General features: G+C 36.6%; 2 protein-coding genes across 6 annotated transcripts in view; one reads left to right on the top strand and one right to left on the bottom strand.

Moving 5' to 3' along the window:
• TFEC (transcription factor EC) overlaps positions 1-18,709 on the bottom strand; it is a 650,324-nt gene that overhangs the window by 253,725 nt on the left and 377,890 nt on the right. For all 4 annotated transcript variants that reach the window (XM_059933558.1, XM_059933562.1, XM_059933557.1 and 1 more), the window contains one exon: positions 15,371-15,423. The gene's annotated coding sequence lies outside the window, so the exon portion shown is untranslated. The remainder of the gene's footprint in view (positions 1-15,370; positions 15,424-18,709) is intronic.
• The window catches only part of TES (testin LIM domain protein), a 45,572-nt gene that overhangs the window by 22,345 nt on the left and 4,518 nt on the right, over positions 1-18,709 (top strand). Inside the window, exons 1-6 of one of the 2 annotated variants that reach the window (XM_059933556.1) lie at positions 1,744-1,826; positions 12,613-12,709; positions 13,261-13,513; positions 14,475-14,810; positions 15,772-15,987; positions 16,404-16,562. In XM_059933556.1, the coding sequence (XP_059789539.1) occupies positions 12,633-12,709; positions 13,261-13,513; positions 14,475-14,810; positions 15,772-15,987; positions 16,404-16,562 (1,041 nt within the window). In that variant the 5' untranslated portion in view covers positions 1,744-1,826; positions 12,613-12,632. Of the gene's footprint in view, positions 1-1,740; positions 1,827-12,612; positions 12,710-13,260; positions 13,514-14,474; positions 14,811-15,771; positions 15,988-16,403; positions 16,563-18,709 lie in introns of those variants that run through there. The other variant, XM_059933554.1, reaches the window with a different exon arrangement.

The following is an 18,709-nucleotide window of genomic DNA, read 5'->3' as shown; positions in this document are numbered from 1 at the left end:
TTAGCAGGAGATGCATGAAACACAGTACGAGGCAAATCCATATACCAGGAGGATTCAGGATTGTTACGTCTCCTGTAATGGAAAACTAGAAAGGGCTTGAAAAAGAATTGACCTCTTTTTAGATTTGCTGTTCATTTTACTGTGGATATCGTAATGGAGAAAACTCTTTAATTATGTTCCTTGCAAAAGACCAGAAAACTAAAATAGCTAGATTCTCTGTCTTTTGCGTAACCCACTTTATTTCCATACTGTGACCTATAATGATCAGTGACAAGGAAATAATTTGATTCTTTCCAAAAAAAGTGTCTAGTGTTAAAGTATACAATTTAGAGAATTTTAAATCTTTTGAAAATTGGTAATGGAGACATGGCAAAGGTGACAAAGTTTAGTTAATGCTGGACGGATTTTTATCCCCTTTAGAAAGTATTCTTGAGAGGGTATACCTTTAAAATATTGTAGGTTCTCCTAAGCAGCTGAGTGGACCAGCTGGTTTTGAATATGCCCTTAGTTATCGTAAGAGGATGTGGTCATTTTCTTCAGGGAAAAATGGAAGGGCTTCATTTAAACTTCAGGGCATGGTCCAGCTGATCTTTCAAGGAACAAGTTACAATGTGGTTTTGATTGCACAGTGAGAAACACAACTTGGTAAAGCTACAACAGGGAGCCAGTGAAATAAATCTCTCATCTGGCTTGAACTCTTACGCCAGACACTAGGCAGTAACAAATTTGTCAGCAGTCACTGATGTGATATTTAAACTACAGAATAATCGAGGCACTGGTGATTTGCTGATGTGCTGAAGCAACAAAGCCAGTCAATCTTTTTTACTCTAGTATCAATAGTTGGGTAAAAGAGGTTCCATTGCCTTCTTGTGTCCTTCCCTCATCTGCACCCCCCTCTTCTGCTTATTAAGTCATGTCTCAGGAGTTCCAGAGGGTTATTGTTTAATACGGGAAAGGGAAATAGTTTGCTATAATAAGGACAGTAGTACAACCCCTCCACCCCTACCTCAGGCATAAGAGCACAGACCTTGGAATCAGGTAGACCTGGAGTCAGATCTCTTCTCTACCATTTATTTACATTTTGATCTTAAGCAAGCTCTACAGCCTCTCTGAATTTCAGTTGTCATCTCTAAGATGGAGAACAATATTGCCTACTTTATAAGCATTTTATGAGGTTCTGTAAGATTTCAATGAGATAAGTACTTTATCTCTATTCCTGGCATTCAATATGTTTGTTGTTGCTATTATTATTATTATTATTATTATTATATTTATCAAAAAATAAAATAATAATATTAAATTGTATTTCCCTAAATCATTTGCATATTCCGTGTTTGCCAAAAAATATGTCATTTGGGGCTAGGCTTGCTTTCCGAGCTCTGGCTCCTCTGACTGCTCCCTGTATCTATTGTATACAGGGCATGAAGTGGCCACAAGAGATAAATTCATGACTTTTTGTCACTTGCAATATTTGTAGTCTTCTATGTAGTTGTATTCTAATGTTTATCTATTCATGAAAAAAAGCAATAAGAATACAAAGTATGTTGTGTGTGTACTTGGAATCTCCATTTAGTATACCTGGGTGTCATCACTGACTAAACAATGTGACACTCATAAAAGATTTATTTGCAAGTTATATCAACAGGAGTGGTAAATGGAATTAAAGGTGTAATTTATTGAATTTTTTTAGATTTTTTTAAAAAATGTAATAACAGGTTCACGTTGTTTTCTCTTTAACAGATGGGCTTAGGACATGAGCAAGGATTTGGAGCCCCCTGTTTAAAATGCAAAGGAAAATGTGAGGGGTTCGAACTGCACTTCTGGAGGTAACGTTTTGAAAACCACAACCGCAATAGTAATTCCTGCTTTTTGTCACTGCTTCCTCAGACAGCAGAGATCGCTTACAGGCTACCCAGCATGGTTGCTAAGTTGTGGATCTGTTATATTCTTTTCTAAGAAGTAAAGCTATTCTGACTTCCCATCATTATTCGAGCTAATTGGGCCATAGTAACTATATTTAGAATTGTTTGATTTATTTGCTGTTCCTCTGTTTTCCTATGAGATTGAAATACTGAATACGTCTCTTTTCTGAGTGGCAAATAAGTTTGTGGTAATCTTGAAGGACTATTTATTAATTTGTTATTCTTTTGTTAAAAATGTATAACTGCACATCTCATCTGTATATTTGCGATAAACAATAAATATGATGAATTAAGCAGTCATGTCCTAGTTCTCAGGAAATGGACTTGAATCTAGGTCTTTTCAAAATTTTCAGCTGTAAATTTACTACTGAAAAACTTTGAAACACGAGTTTAAAAAAATAATAATTCATCGCCATTGTTTTCGTTTGAATCAAGTGCCTATATATGTGGAGGATGAATGTTAGTGGATCAAAAATGTGTATTTTTTATAGCTCTTATTTGCATGTTTTTTAAAAAGTATTATCATACATCATATAAACCTAAAATTGGTGTTTTAAACCTGTTCTTTTGAAGAACATAAATGTTCATCTGTGGCTGTCAAGACCGTAATGGTAGTTTATAAGTCTGTTCAAAGTTAGAATTAGCACAATATTGCTAGAAGAAAAAAATTAAAACGATCAACCATACATTATTAGGATGGAAGCTGCCTGTTGGAATGAATCTTACTTGAGAACCACTTTTGTACTGCGTATTTCCATAGGAAACGCTCTAGAATAAAAAATGTCCTCAGCTATTGAGGTTGTATACAGTATAAGTTAAAGGAGAATGTAAAATAAAATTTGGGATATTAGGCTCTTTTAAAAGCTCATTTATTTAGTAAGTTTTAGGAAACAAAGACAGTTGTTTTAAATAGTGAAGGCAAAGGAAACCTTAGCCCTCCCCAAATGATGATACAGTTCTTTATCTGGAAGGAGCTAATATGTTCCAGGGAATTTAAAATTACAAGACTTTAATAGCTCTTCCTTGTGCTACCTCTTCAAGGGACATAGCAGTTTGTCAATATGTCTGTCACGTTTTAGAAAGGTAAAGTCACTAGACACAAAATAGTTTTCATGGATTAGAATATTTCAGCTCCTAATGTGAGCGCGACTCTTCATTTGTACTCAGTGAGTTTTGTGGAGAGCTGCACTGCCCTCTGCTGGGCACAGTGCTTGCTTCACAGTCTTGAAATATACTCTTTTTAGTTTGACTATACATTTGCCAAAAACTGCTGATGAGATTTTTAAAGCTCATTCCTAAGTGATGGCATCTTTTCTCTAAAGCAGGTTAGTTTATAGTAGTTCTTATTTGCTCTATGTTATTTTTGTATTATAGATAACTATCATCTGATATTTTCAGATAAAAATGTCAGATAAGAACAGATATCTATGACATGAAAATCACTTATTTATTTTAATTTTTCCACACAATCTCATCTCCTTACCTGGGTATTGTCTGAGAATCTTCTAAGAGCCATAAAAGACTAGGGCTTTGTCATGGCCTCCAATCTAACTTGGGTTTATATAGTCTGTCCAAATGGTGTTATTTAGTAGTGCTATCTTATTCCTGGCATGAGTCCAGACACATTTCTCAGAATTTTTGATAATTCCTTGACCTTTTCACCACTGGAAGGCTTGAGGGTAAGTGCCTTTACCTCCAGATGAGCCATTTTCAGTACAGTCTTTGAAGACTTTTACGGACTTTCTAAGGCTGGTTGTCCTGAGTGTAACAAAGATTCCAGGTCTGGTCCAGGGCCACAGAACTTCAGGGCTGGGACTGAAGTGGACATGGGGTCTCAGGATCCTGTCCACTTAGCTTCCTCCTCCATCTTCACGGTGACCCTTGACTTCTGAGACCCTTAGGGCCTCATGGAGCACATTGTGAAAATCAGAGCCTAATTATTCTTCACTGTTATCAGTCTGGCCATCTATGCAGCCACAAGAATGGTCTTTTGAAAATGGATACTATTATGTACTTCCCAATAGCTTAAGAACCTTCAGTGTCTTCCCACTGGAGTTGATCCTTTAAGCAAAGTCTTTGGCCTTTGATGTTAAACCTCAATATCTGGCCTCTGCTACTGTTCCAGCTTCCCCTCCCATTTCAGGTACCTGTGCTTCAACTACTTGGACACGTGCTGTTTTCTGAAATTTCTGTGCCTTGTCTCATGTTCCCTTTGCCTGGAAAGACCCTACATCTCACCACCTGGAAACAAAAAGTCCTTCCTGTTCTCTTCAAGTCTTAGCCCAAGCACTATCTCTGAGAAGTCTTCTTTGCTCCTTGTATTAGTCAGCTCAGGCTTCTATAGCAAAATACCATAGACTGGTGGCTTAAGCAGCAGAAGTTTATTGTCTTACAGTTCTGGAGGCTAGAAGTCCAAGATCAAAGCATCAGCATGGTTGATCAAAGCATCCTCACCAGAACCACTTCCTGGTTTGTAGATGGCCACCTTGTGACTGTGTCCTCACATGTCCTTTTCTCTGTGTATGTACATAGAGAGAGAGAAAGATCTCTCTCTTCCTCTTGTTATATGGCCACCAATCGTATCAGATTAGGACCCCACCCTTATGATCTCATTTAACTTTACTTCCTAAAAGCTCTGTCTCCCAATACAGTCACATCGGGGGTTACAGCTTCAACATAGGAATTTGGGGAGGGACACAGTTCAGTCCATAGCACCCTCTTTCCCTGCTTCCGCACACTCCCAAGTAAAGTAAATCATTTTCCCCCTTAGCACCTTGTACACTTGTAGGAAGCCAGGAAATAAATACTCAGACCTCATTTTCTTCATCACTTGGACTTCCTGCTGGTGCTTTCCATTGCTGGGGACAAGGTAACACACTGCTGCAGTCCTTAGGGGTCAGCCTCCTAGGGCATATAGCACATGGTACTGTGCAGAATGGATCTAGAGAGTGAGTGGAAGAGATCCAACAGGCATGACTGTCTATTCAAGGTGTGTCTCAAAAGTTGTAAAAAGCTGAAAATGAACTGTTAGATGTATGGAAGTTTAGAGTGGGACTCGTAACTTAGCTAGCCAAACCTCATTTTACAGATCAAAGGTCTAAAACCCAAGGGAGTTAAAAATGACTTGTTTGAGCTTATTAGTTATTAATAAGAAATATACATGAACATCTTCTATGTCACACACCAATAAACACTTGTAATAGTTTTCTGTTGCTGCATAACAAATTGCTACAAATTTAGCAGGCTAAAATAACACCTGTTAATTAACTCAATATCCATTTATGCTGTAGATCAGAAGTCTAGGCAGCTAAGCTGGAGTCTCTGCTTAGGGTCCCAAAAGGCTGAAATCAGGGTGTTGGGTAGGTTGAGCTCTAATCTGGAAACTCTGGGGTCAGAATCTGTCTCCAGGCTCACTCCTCAGGTTGGTAGAATTCATTTCCTTGTGGTTGTAGGCCTGAGGTCCCTGTTTCCTTGCCGGCTGTCAGCCAGTGGCTGCTCTCAGCTTCTAGAAGCCACTCACATTCCTTAGCACTTGGCAACCTCCATCTTCTAAGCCAACAACAGTGCTTAGAATTCTTTCTGCACCTTCGATCTCTCTGAATTCCTCTCACGCTCCCAGCCAGAGAAAACTTAATATTTTTTAAGGGCTCTTGTGATTAGATTAGGCACACCTGGATAATCTCCCCTTTTCCATATAAAGTAACATAATAATAGGAATAACACCAGGGGTGAAGGTCATGGGACCTTCTTAAAATTCTGCTTACTGCTTTATTTACCTGATTGTACCTAATCCTCATAATACCTTTTGAGATAACTGGTAGTATTCCTGTTTTATATACAAGAAGTCAAAGACTAAGAAAGTTAAATAACTTACTAAGCAAGGCTTATAGATGGCAGAGCTGGAATTTGGACCCAAAGCTTGCCAAAACCTTCCTTATCACCACCTTTCTACAGGATAGAACAGAAACTCAGAACCATCTTTACACTGTCCTGCCCAGTGAACTGTGGACTGCACCAGACTATCCACCCTACATGTGGCACTTTTGCGGCATAGACATCTTGGTGGACAATAATATTTTAACTGTGAGCTCTCCTTTTTTTTCAATGCACCAGTAATTACAAGACCAGAAAAAAATAAAAGGTTGAGGAGACCTGATACTTATCACATAAGAGCTACTATCTGGTGGGCACACTTTTAAGTAATATTTAGAGATAACAAATATTTATGAAATGCAAGACAGAAACCCAAGATATCAAGGAGTTTATAGCCAATTATTTCATATCATTGGAACCACAGATCATTTATCATATAAGTAATAGAATTATTCGTTTGTTTTATCCTTGATAAATCCTTCCAATAAAAGAGTTACGTTTTACAAGAAAAGTGTTACATGAATATAGCATACATCTCTCCGGAGAATTTCTGATTGGGTTAGAGCTGGCTGAAAACTGAAAATTCCCCACCATAAATGGATTAATGCTTGTGCTGAATTCTATAACAGAGGCCCACGCTTAAGTCCATATATGTATATCCCTGTTGTAAAAGGGCAGCTTCCAACTCTTTTAAATTATTGGTTTATAGCAGTGCCATGACCATTCCTTTAAATCACTGTGACTGCTGGCAGCATGTCAAAGCACTCCAGTTGCTACTACTTGCCTTGGAAAAATAATAATTTTTACAAATAGTACTACAAAAATAATTTCTCTATTGAGGGGATGAGGGATAGTTTCTTGACTGCTTTCAGCTTGAAACTGCAAATCTATCTATCTACTTTTCTGAGGCAATGCTTTTGGTAAATTTTGGTACTCTCTCTCATGGACTTAACTCAAGAACTCTGAAGTTGTAATGTAAAATTTTGAGAATACAGTTCTGATTTGTCATGCATATTAATCTTTGCATGTGTATGTGTTAACAGCATTAAACTTTTTTGTACAAAAACTTTTTAGTACAAACAACCCTCCTCCTCCCAGGTCTTAGAGCTTCCCAGTCTACCTACCAGTCTACTCTCACATCTTTTTTAGAAAGTCATAAAAAAGACTGTTTTAAACTAACTTAATTCAGAATCCCCCCTCCCTTTTTTCCCTTCACACAACTTTAATTAACATCCCACAGAGAGCTTGGGGAGAATTGCTTTAGGGCAGTTTAGAAGATTTAGAGATAAGACAACTGTGCTAAATATGGGAACTGATTTATATACTCCCCCAAACTGCTATTGAATTGGAATGGCTCAAATAAATTTAATAAAAATAAACTATTTAAGTCTACATATATCATCAGAAGTTATGTGTGAATCATCTGAGGAAAGATACTGTACAAACCTTACAAACATAGCCCCTAGCACATGGATACTAAGCTCACCTAAGCCCTGTTTTTGTTTTGTTTCAGGTTGGCATAAAACCAATTTTTAAAAGTTCCTTGTTTTCTTAAAAGGGATGGAATCTGGGTTATTTTAGACTGAAATTAAATATATTATAAATGTCCCACTCATCCTCATGCCTTCTCTTAGATACAAAGATAATGGTATCTCTTTCTTCCCTAATTCCTTAACAAAATTCTCCTTTTAATAAATTTATTGGCTATTTTCCAGATGACTTTGAAAGTTCTTAAAAGATATTTCTAAAAATAAAATAATTTTAATTTAAATATGGGAGATTCAAATATAAAACACTGTAGACTAAAATCCCAAGAAAAGGATTTAAAACGTTTTTTAAACCTAGATAAGTAGTAGATGGCACACGTTTCCACATGGATAGCCGTTGGCACGTGGCCCAGATTTTATGGGTTTATTTCTTGCCTAGTGGTTTGTAGCTGTCCCTTTTTATTGTAGAAATGGAGCTCTGGTATTAGGAGTCTGGAAGGGATGTGGTCATTCCAGCTACTTCAGTGATGACAACTCTGACTAAAAGAACCATCCTACCCTTCTTGAGTCACATTCCTGCCAAGTGCTCTGTTACTGCAGGTTACCATGCTGGGGTAAGGATGCAGATGAGGCTAATAATATACTGGGATTTTAAAAACTATCATGAGTCAATCATAGGTTTTCCCCACTTAGAAAACTGATAATCAGGCATAGTCTGACTTCTTTAGCTACTTCTTTTTCCCTCATCACTGCTGCTATTGGTGTAGTGTTTTAACCTGATTTTTCGTGCTTTAATAAAGGTATTTCAGGTGGGTGAAGGGGTGGACAGGGAATATAGATTTTCTCAGAATGTAAATATTCCAAGAATAGCCAAGATGAAAAATAAGAAAAAATATAGAGATGGCTATTATATCGCTGGTTAATATACCTCTTTTATATAACATTTTCATAGTAAATATAATTTATATAACCATGCTACAGCTTGTCGTGTGTAGTATAGTTCATGCTTTAGAAAGCCCGCAGGCTTTATTTCACTTACTCTTTTACTATTTGTCTTTCAGATTCTAGAATCTAACTCCCCTCATTTCATAGCATATATGTTGTACTGGTGTAGAACTGGATAATAAACATTTCCAAAGGAACTCCAGTATTCATCACATCCTTGTAAAATTATTACTTCCTTCTTTAGTGAACCACTTCGCTAATATTAGTATGCATGCCATAGTTCAAAGCCATATAAGGATCTATTTATCTATATTAAGAACTAAATCCCCAACCCACCTCTTTACCCTCAGGAAGGTGTGATTTAAAACTTGATCCAAAAGCAATGTGATAGTTTTATGAATAATTATATTGTTTTTGTTAACCGAAGAACAAGAATGAAGAACATACTGTAGTAGAATAGTATGCTCCTTTCCACTAGATGGAAGTATGAGATAACCAGATGTAAGAGTCTTTTATAGCTGAACTGGAATATGCAAACTCTTCAGCGAATTCTTACCAAATAAAGAATTCTGACCAATGTGTGCACAAGGGAAGTATTTAGCCTCTCCACCTTCATATCTCTGACACTGTGAATCTTTCTTTCTCTCTCTTTCTGAGACTGTATAAGTCAGATCTAATGTTTTCAGTTTGCAAACCTCACCTTAAGAAAACAGGACACAAAAATCAATAATTATTTAATAATTTGTTATTTGGCAAAGAGTTGTTTTGTTTTTTGCTAATTTTCTGATGTAGAGAAATCCAATGATTTATATTAATTTTAAATCCATAAGAATAATTAAACTCTTAATGATGCTGATACATTTTTATATGATCAGTCATAGCATGTGTGGTTAACAACAGTTTAGTTTCTTTCTTTCTGATGAATCCTTATGACTTGTATTTCTTTGAACTTTCTTAACTGCTCTGATTAGTACCCACAGGACAAAATGAATGAAGTCACGATGGCAAGGTTGCTTTCTTGCTTCAGATCCTAAAATGAATGCACTAAGTGTGATGGATGCTGAGTCTTGTGGGTTTTTTTTCCAGACACCCTTTCTAAAATCCTAATTCCCTTCTACAGCTAAAATTACTTTAAAATGTAATCAGAAGAAATGTTGAAATGTATTGAATCCTTTTCCTATATCTGACGGGAAGCAAACATTTACTTTATCAGTTTCTGCTGTTATCTTTATTTTCCTTCTTTTTTACTTTAGGTTTAGTCTGAATTTTTCCTAACTTCCTGAATTAAACACTTAGCTTATTAATTTTTATTCTTCTTTCTAATTTGAGCATACCTTAACTATAAATGTCCTCCTCAGCATCCCTTTAGTTGTGTTCTACAAGTTTCAGGAAGTAATAGTTTTGCTTTCTTTTTTCCTAAAATGTTTTTTGTTTTAATTTCTATTGTGATTTTTTTCTTTCAACATTGAATTTTTTAAGAGTCTTTTTTAAAAAAGTACTTTGTAGTTACATTTTTGCTGATGATTTCTAACATAATTGCATTCTGTTTAGATAATGTGGTTGATGATCTGTCCTTGGGCATTTCTTGAGCCTTGCTCTATGGCATAGTAGATGTTTAGATTTTCAAAGTGTTTCAAATACTTATAAAAAGAATGTATGTTCTCCAGTCACTGGATATGATATTTTTATGTGTCGGTTAGATCAAGCTTAATAATTCAAATATTCATTTCTAATTTTTTTAGTCTCACCATAATGATGGGTTTGTTCATTTATTTCTTATAGTTCTGTTACTTTTGCTTATATATGTTGAAGTTAGGTTACTAGGTTGTATTAAGTTCAGAATTGTTATATCATAGAAGTGTTTTTAAATGTTTATTACAATGAAGTGACTCTCTTTAATAGTCATTAAAGGAAAAAGCATTAATTATATGACATTCATATAGGTATCTAACTTACATTTTGTTGGTATTTGCCTGGTTAATCTTTCTGCATCTTTATACTTTCATCCTTTCTGTGTGTTTAAAATTTAAGCATTTCTTACAGACAGCATATTGTTTAATTTTGTTGTATTATCCTTCTGAAAGCCTTCATCTTTCAGCTGGAGAAATGGGTCCATTTATTGTGACTGTTGATATGCTTGGGTTATATCAACCATCTAATTTTTGCTTTCTGCATGTCGTAATTGCCTCCGTTTATTTTCTTCTCCTCTCTTATTTGACTAATTACATTTTTATACTTTAATTCCTTTTTCTTTTAGTTTAGAAATTACATTTCTTTTTTAGTTATCTAGATATTTTAACATACATGTTTAACATCTAATGTTAATCTATATCTTCAGTATCTTCCTGAACAATATAAGGATATTAGAATGTTTTTTTAAAACTCAGATTCCTCCCTCTAACTTATATGCTATCACTGCCCTGTATTTTAGTACCAGTATATGTTTTTAACCCCACAAAGTCTCTCTACTCCTCTGTTTTCCTCTGTCACCTTTTCCAGCTTCTGCTCCTTTGCCAGACTCCTTCCTGAGTCCTCATCTTCTTCCTCTGCTCTTCCCCCAGGAAGTGAAAGTGATCTGTTCAATTAATTCCCTGACTTCCGAACTTATATTTTCTATCAGGCTACAGTTTTTAACACTAGATCTATATATCCTATAATCTACTTGATATCTTTACCCTGTCTCATAGGCATTTCACACTTATTATTTCAGTTTTGGATAACTTTCACCAACCTTTTGCCCCATACCTCAGATCTGTTCTTTTGCTTTTACGATCTAAGAAATTACATTCCTTTCACCAACTTACTCATCCTGGAAACCTGGGTTCATTTTTAAACAGACTGGACCTTCCCTTCATCATCACTATATCCACAAAGTTTAGTCAGTTTAACATTCAGGGATATCTTAAATTTGTTCCTTTCTTTTTATCTCCAACATCAAATACTGTAGTCCAAGCTATTACACATCTTACCCAGGCCAAAACAATAACCATCCAAGTTGTAAATTCCACTTGCGAAGTAGCAGTAGAATCCCTGTTATTTAGAACCTTGCCATTGCAAATTGGATGCACCATTGACATGTTAACCAGTCTCCCTACTTTCAATTATGTCTACCCCTAATTCATTCTCCATGTGGCAGGTATTACAATTTTTGAAAATGATCTAATCATGTTATTCCATTACTTAAAAGCCTTCAGTGCCTCCTGATTGCTCTTATAATGAAAGCCAAATTTCTTAATGTGCCCTAGAAGTCCCTGCATGATCTCAGGCTTGCCTACCTCTCCAACCTTGTCACCACCCCATTTACTTACCTCACTGTAGTCATACCAGACTTCTCTGATCATGGGACCTAAGGGCACAATCTCTTTCCTAATTCAGGACCACCCAAATACTCTTTCTACCCAGAATGTCTGGAGGCTTTTCTTCTCCTTTCATTACCTCTTCTCAAATACACACACATACACAATTCACACCTGTTTTACACATCCTTCAGATCTCAACCTAAATGTCACTTTCTTATGGAGTAATGTTCTTATGGAGTCCTTTCCTCACCAGTTCTAAGTCAAAATTATACCCTCTCAAAGTATCCTGTACTTTTCTTTCTTATCACAAATGCAATTATAGGTGTGTGTGTGTGTTTGTATGTGTGTGTATTTGTTTAATGTCTGTCTCCCCACCAGGTGGTAAGTTCTAGAATGTCAGAGATTGGGCCTAATTTTTTCACTATTGTGTCCTAGTATCAAGTTCATTGCTTGGCACATGGACACTCATATACATTGCGTGAATGAAAGATTACATGCCAGACCAGTCTGGGGAAGGGAGTCGGTGTCCTTCAACTATAAGAAGGCCAGAGACTTTATCTGTTTTCTTATACATAAGGGAGCGCATGATAGGTGATCACTAAGTGTTTGAAGAAATAAAAGAAGGGGGAAGGAAAGAGAAAGGAGAAAGAAAATAGAACATGAGAAAAGAGAGGAAAGGAAATTGGAAAGGGGACAGAAAGGAAATTATAAAAGCTAAACCTAAATCTTGGATTACCGTCCTTGATCAGAAAAGGATATATCAACGTCCTTCCCTCTCACTTAGGGAATAAAACAAAAAAAAAAGACAAAAACCCATGGGCAATGGCTGTTATCATGCAGTAAAATATGAAACTGCTTGCTGTGATAGTTTTTTGGTGATTTTTGTTTTATTTATATATCTGGTTGAGAGAATGAGGAATACCAGATGGGGTTATCCTCAGACATGCCCCCTTGAGCATGCACTTTTTTTTTTTTTTTTTTATATGTGTATATGTATATTTTATTTTTATACCTATATACCTATATACACATGAATGTGCACATATTTACTAGAGTAAACGATGAGTATCCCACCTCCCTTTTCAGAAGTTACTGAGAAGTGGACCATGGTGGCAATAGTGGCTGCTGTAAAAAGACACTCATTCCTACAACTGACGGAAGCGTTGTCTACCAATGGCTTACAGTTGAGTCCTTCTCCAAGAATTATTCTCAGCCTTCCCCTGGGTTATACCAACTGGAGTAGCCTACATGAAATGACCTGTTAATGTCACAACCTTGGACACCCTGACTCAGATGCTCCATCAAGGGCCATCCCAGTGTCAGAATGTATGGGATCCTGTGAGGCTTCTGTTACAACAGTATCACAGATAAACCTCTTCCTCTCTTCCACCATGGTCCCCTCGCCCCTGACAGGTGTTGGTCCCCAAATTACTCCCCCATAAACTTCCTGTAGGCAAGTTTCCATCTTACCCTATGTCTGCCAGGACCAACTTAAGAAAAGAGCATGCACTTTTTAATCAAAACCTAACTTTTTTCAAAGTCTCATAAAGTGAAGATGCATTTATATGTTTCCTTGTTTAAATTTATGGATGGCTACTTGTAATCTCCTCACCCTCCCCAAGACTTGACTTTGCATACCATTATATGGAATATTTGTAAAAGTATATTTTGAACTATATATGTATGACTGATTAGATCTAATTAATCATTGCCTACTTATCTCCAAAATTATAGAAAAATATGTCGTAACTGCAAGTGTGGCCAAGAAGAGCATGATGTCCTCTTGAGCAATGAAGAGGATCGAAAAGTGGGGAAACTTTTTGAAGACACCAAGTATACCACCCTGATTGCAAAGCTAAAATCAGATGGAATTCCCATGTATAAACGCAATGTTATGATACTGACCAATCCAGTTGCTGCCAAGAAGAATGTCTCCATCAACACAGTTACCTATGAATGGGCTCCTCCTGTCCAGAATCAGGCATTGGTAAATAATAAGGGGGAGGGAAGTCCCTGTATTAAAGTTCATGGGCTACTTATTTAGGGCAATTCCTTTAGTGACCCTAATCGACCTCAGGTCTATTATTTTTCTGGGGTCCCCATTACTTTGACTTACAACTCCTATTGGTCTTTTGAAAGTAAGATTAGATACCTCATAGAATTTTTGACTACCTAGATAATCTGTGTTAACCTTTTCAAAGAAATGGTCTGACATTTTTAATAATTAAATGAAAAACAGATGTTTCATATAAATCTAGTAACTTCTGTGTTACTCTTGAGATGATTTCTCTTAAGATAATTAAGAACATCTAAAGAATAGAATTTTCTTTCATTTTTTATAACTCAAAAGATGTTCAACACTATATTTCTTTTACTATGTAAGGCAAAAAAATGCAATTTTGTGTCAAGCTATTTCCACTAATATAACAACTAGAGGAGACATTTGGAAATCTTTTAAGAAGGTTAGTTAAATCATAAGAGTGAATCTTGTGATGATATCATTTTCTTATAGTGATGAAAATACTGATGATCCTTAGACCATTCTAAACATGCTGCCTAAAAAATTGTATTCTCTTGCAATTATACAGTTGTGTTTTTTTGGTTTGTTTTTTAAAATTTTTATTGGAGTATAGTTGATTTACAATGTTGTGTTAGTTTCAGGTGTACAGCAAAGTGATTTTAGCACATGTAAACATTAAAAGAAACTGGAAAAAAAAAGCTTTAATTTCATGAAGAAAAATATGTTCATTTTTACTGACCTCAATCTATTTATTGTACAATTTTTAACATGTTAACATCTCAAGATATTAATATTATGAAGATCAATTGTTAGTAATGGATAAAACTGATTTCTTTCTTCAGTAAGTTGATTCTAATGAGTGTTGTAAAATATCATTTATATGATGGCCAAGCATCTCCCAGTTAACACCGGTCTCCCTGTGGTCTAGGCCAGGCAGTACATGCAGATGCTGCCCAAAGAGAAGCAGCCAGTGGCAGGCTCAGAGGGGGCGCAGTACCGGAAGAAGCAGTTGGCAAAGCAACTCCCTGCTCATGACCAGGACCCTTCAAAGTGCCATGAGCTGTCTCCCAAAGAGGTGAACGAGATGGAGCAGTTTGTGAAGAAATATAAGAGCGAGGCTCTGGGAGTAGGAGATGTCAAACTACCCCGTGACATGAACGCTCAAGGCCCCAACAGAACATACATTCCTGGAGGAGACAGAAGCACCAAAACAGCGGTAGGGGCCATGGAGGACAAATCGGCCGAACACAAAAGAACTCAGTATGTAAGTGATAACAGTCACGATGTTGGGCCAGTTGGTATATTTTACAGGTTCATTCCATTTCTTTGAATGGCTGGTGGGGAGGCGGGGTCGACAGGGAGGAATACACTTACTCTGTTTCCAAAAGGGAGTAGATGAGGGAAATAAATTGAATTATAATTCAGTTTAGGCTTATTTTAGAGAATTGTCTACCATGTTTGAAGCCTTGGTCTAAAGCCAGGTTTTCTGATTATTTGTTGCCGAAGATAATTGTGAGTTTTATGTATACATAGCAGTTAGCATTGGTGTCGTGCTGGAATACAACATACAATCTAGAGTCTGTTTCTAAACATAATTTTGATGTTAATTGTCTCTTCCCATAAATAAGAATAATACATGCTTAGGTTAATTCAGTTTTGCTTGTGAGAACATGCCTAAAATTCAAACTTAAATTTATGTGGATATATGGTCAATCATACTTCTAAAAAGTCTCTCTAGAGAGGGATATTGAAGTCTTTTTTTTATGCCTTGAAAGTAGAAGCAAACTGTGACACAGATGAACAAAAAATAAGAATTAAACTTACTGTAATGTGTTTCTCATAGATCCCGTTAGCACATCAACCAACAAGGCTTAGTCCTGTATTTAAAAAAAAAAAAAAGTACAATAATTTCTGAAGTAATCATTTTTGAGAGAACTACTAAAATTGAAGTGAAAATTACTATTAACCTTTTTCCATAAGCAGCTTTAATTCAGAAAACAGTGCTCTGTTACACATAGGGTGCAAGAATTAGGTTTGGAGAACCTGGAGAAAGCCAAGAGACTCCTTTTCACAAATACTAACACCATATTGCCTACATGGACAAATTACTGATTTCAGTAGAAATTATTTCCTTGAAAGTGGCTTCTCTGAATTCCTACTAAAACTGTTGATGAGAAATGCCAGTCTTAGGATGACTAGATTGTTTTGGCTGGTTTTGCTTTCAGTCCTGCTACTGCTGCAAACTGAGTATGAAGGAAGGAGACCCAGCCATCTATGCTGAAAGGGCCGGCTACGATAAACTGTGGCACCCAGCTTGTTTCGTCTGCAGTACGTGCCATGAACTCCTGGTCGACATGATTTATTTCTGGAAGAATGGCAAACTGTACTGTGGCAGACATTACTGTGACAGTGAGAAACCCCGGTGTGCTGGCTGTGATGAGGTATGTTCTCTGGGGCCACCTAAATGCAGGCTCCTTTTTGCACCCACCTATGGTTCCTTCACCATGGTAACCAGGCCACCCTTAGCGAGAAGGTAAGATGAATTAACCAAGCATTAGTTGCTTTATTTATATCCAAAGAAATTGAATGAAAAAAACTTTTAATTTCAGTCATTCTGAGTGTCCATGTTAACTGTGTTACCTAATGAAATACTGTCCAGAAACGTAAAAGATTGATTTGAACTAAACTAAATAATCACCCAAGTTCAAGCTTTAGGTTGTTTTCAGACGTCATACCCCAAAAAGTTGACTGATATTCCTTGTGGATCTAAATCCCTTATTGGTCTAAAGAACCTAGCTTGGTTATTTGTAGTAAAAAGGAAAAAACATGATTGATCTTATTTTTATCCTCTTCCCAGCTGATATTCAGCAATGAATATACCCAGGCAGAAAACCAGAACTGGCATCTGAAACACTTCTGCTGCTTTGACTGTGACAACATCCTAGCCGGGGAAATATACGTGATGGTCAATGACAAGCCCATGTGCAAGCCCTGCTATGTGAAGAACCACGCTGTGGTAAGAGACATCTTGGGATGTGGTAGCCTTGACCTGCCTTATTTAAGCCTCCTACAAAGGAGAAACAGAAAGCACTACTCTTAAGTAGGAAGCACGTGATTCCTACCATAGGGTGTTAAAATCCAGGTAATTCAAAACAATACATGCACTGACTAGGATGAACCACCTCAAGATTCTACCTGTGCAGTTTACACTCTAAACTGCTACATGATAATCAAATCCCCACCAAAAAAAAGTTCCTTAATGGGAGTGAGATTGATTGATTCTCATTATACAGATCAGATTTCACTTAAATTAAGGTATTGAGGGGCTTTTCATACGCTTTAGCTCTATTTTAATGTTTATGTTTCTGTTCTTGTTACCAGATCACCCACTGTGGCTTTGTTTTTGCTACCTGTACATTGTACAGTGCCTATTTCTTAAACTCTCATTGAATTGATATATATAACAAAATTTGACTGGCATATTTATATTTATTTGCATGAGCCAAACATTCAAATATTTAATGTGAAAGTACATATATATATGTATACACACCCTGCTTACACAGAGCTTCTGTTGAATGATTGCCCAGAGATAGATAAATTAAATAAAGAGTAGATAAAGAAAGAGTTGACCATATGTGGTAAAGCTTATAACCCAGGGGGTATTAAAAGGATAGATGTTTACTTTACATGCAGATAAATAAGTACTAGTTAAAGATCTCCCTGAGCTATCAAGTAGAGGAGACTCCTGGCTAAGGAATAAAATGACATATTTATTATGTATAGTTCTCAGAGTATGATACAATGAAAATAAGGTAAGAAGTTTTGGTGTCAATGCCAGTTTTCAGCCTTTACCCACTGCCCCCAGATATAATCTATCAGCTGTCATTTTCTGTCAACTCTGCCTGATCGATATATCTCAGATTCTCACAGTTACAACTACTTTTTTTTTTGTCATTTGGATTATTGTAGTGACCTCTAATTTGGCCTCCCCACTTCCATTCTTCTTGTTCAAAGCCACCTTCCATAAAGATGGAAGATAATCTTTCTAAAATGAAAATCTGATCATTAAGCCTTTGCTTAATAGATCCAGCCCCTTCTTACCTGTCCAGCCACTTCTACTAGTTATCTAACCCAAATCATACATTTCCCAAGTTACCTGCATTTCATAGTTTATACACTGTTCTTTGTCTTCTGCTCACACTAATTCCTTTGCCTGATATGTCCTCTTCCCTGTTGTTTTTCTAACTTATTTATTTATTTATTTATAATTTTTTTTTTTTTTTGGCCACACCACACAGCTTGTCAGATCTTAGCTCCCCAACCAGGAATCAAACCCAGACCCCCGGCAGTGAAAGCGCTGGGTCCTAATCACTAGACCGCCAGGGAATTCCCTCCCTGTTTTACCTGACTGTGCCTGCACAATGCTCCAGACTCAGTTTAGGCTTAACTTTTTTCAGAACACCTTTCCTGATTCCCTACCCCAAGCTCCACCCCTTTCTCTCTGGCTAGGCTGGATGCCTCTCTTCCCACAGGGCTCTGTGTGTGCTTGCCCACGTGTGTGTAATTGTTAATATCATTCATCTGTCTCTTCCACCAGACTGTAAACAGCTGGAGGATAGAGCTTGCCTCTTTATTTCCATACCCTCAATGTTTGCACTTAGGAAATGTTTGAGTGACTGACTTGTGTTTTAACATTTCTCATTTGCTTTGGGGGTCAACATGGACCTTCCTTATACCTGGGGATAAGATGTTGAATCATCATATGGCCTGATACGTCATTTAGCTAAAAAAAAAAACGCTTCTCTAAATGTTGTTGCAACAATTTCTCTACAGAAGAGAATTATCATAATGTGCATTTTACACATTACAGGGGTATGTTACCTTGGTCTCAAGGACTAGAATGTAAACTCCATGAGGGCAGGGATTTTGTCTGCTTTTTTTCTGTTCTATTTCCAACACTAGAACAACACTGTAGGTACTCAGATATTTATAGAATAAAGCTTTAAACAGATGAAGCTCCTTTATTGTTACAAGCTTCTCTCCATTGCATTGCAATAATCATTGGAGAGGAATAACCGCAGATATGATTAAAAAGAGAATGAGAGAATCTCTAAATTATTTAGCTTTATAATATGGCATGATTTCTTTTAGAAGGTTTAC

Source organism: Balaenoptera ricei, chromosome 9 (assembly GCF_028023285.1).
Source record: "Balaenoptera ricei isolate mBalRic1 chromosome 9, mBalRic1.hap2, whole genome shotgun sequence".
NCBI classification, from domain to species: Eukaryota; Metazoa; Chordata; class Mammalia; order Artiodactyla; family Balaenopteridae; genus Balaenoptera; species Balaenoptera ricei.
Note: the sequence above shows the minus strand (reverse complement) of the source record. Positions and strands in the feature narration are given on the sequence as shown.